This window comes from Antrostomus carolinensis, unplaced genomic scaffold, assembly GCF_000700745.2.
Source record: "Antrostomus carolinensis isolate BGI_N321 unplaced genomic scaffold, ASM70074v2 scaffold41919, whole genome shotgun sequence".
NCBI lineage: Eukaryota > Metazoa > Chordata > Aves > Caprimulgiformes > Caprimulgidae > Antrostomus > Antrostomus carolinensis.
Genome location: NW_010339994.1, coordinates 17848 through 18651, shown reverse-complemented (window position 1 = coordinate 18651; position 804 = coordinate 17848). Strand labels below are relative to the sequence as shown.

The 804-nt window shown below is 57.6% G+C and overlaps 1 protein-coding gene across 1 annotated transcript; it reads left to right on the top strand.

Annotated features, from left to right (window-relative positions):
• Nucleotides 1-8: 8 nt before the first annotated feature.
• On the top strand, nt 9-476 carry LOC104520246 (MARCKS-related protein; the record flags this gene model as incomplete). Its single annotated transcript, XM_029086997.1, has 1 exon — nt 9-476. A coding segment is annotated over one exon (468 nt), but the record flags the coding sequence as incomplete, so codon positions are not given.
• Between the last annotated feature and the right edge of the window lie 328 nt (nt 477-804).

The following is an 804-nucleotide window of genomic DNA, read 5'->3' as shown; positions in this document are numbered from 1 at the left end:
TGGGGGATGCTAAACCCGAAGGTGCTGCAGCCCCCAAGGAGACCCCCAAGAAGAGGAAGAAGTTCTCATTCAAGAAATCCTTCAAGCTGAGCGGGATCTCGTTTAGGAAGAGTAAGAAAGAAGCTGGGGACTCCTCGGGGTCCTCTCCCACGGAGGAGCAAGGGAAGGCAGAGGCCAAGGGCGAGGAGAACCCTGCTTGCTCGGGCAGCGGGACGCAGCCGTCGGCTCCCCCCGAGGAGGGGACAGCAGAGGAGCAGGGCAGCCCCGGGGAGAGCAGCCCGGCTGCGGATGGGCAGCAGGGAGCTGAGCCCGAGAAGGAGGATGCAGAAGCAGGAGGAAGGAAGGAGGAGGAGAAGCAGCAGCAGCAGCAGCCAGGGGAAAGCCACGGAGATACAGCCAAACCAGGGGAGCCCTCAAAATCTGTGGGGCCTGAGCCTACAACAGCTCCGGCAGCGGTGGAGCAGAAGGAAGAGTAGAGCCCACTTGGCATCGTCCTAACTTAAGACTCTGACGCCGTCCTCTCCATCCCGGTAACACCACGGACTCGCTGCCTTGTCCACACACCTTCCTGTCCCACCTAGAACTGACACCACCACCTTCTAAAACCAACACTCTCCTCCCCCTCCTTCAGTTCTTTCTTTCCCTCCCCTGTTAGAAAGCTGGTTTGGATTCCCACCACCACCACCACCACAACCTGGAGTAGTTTTACCTGAATCCTTTAAAACTGTGGAGGAAGATTATCCTGGACATAACTGGAATTTACAGTCTGTAAGAACCCAGATCTCCCATCCCGCTCTGGTATCT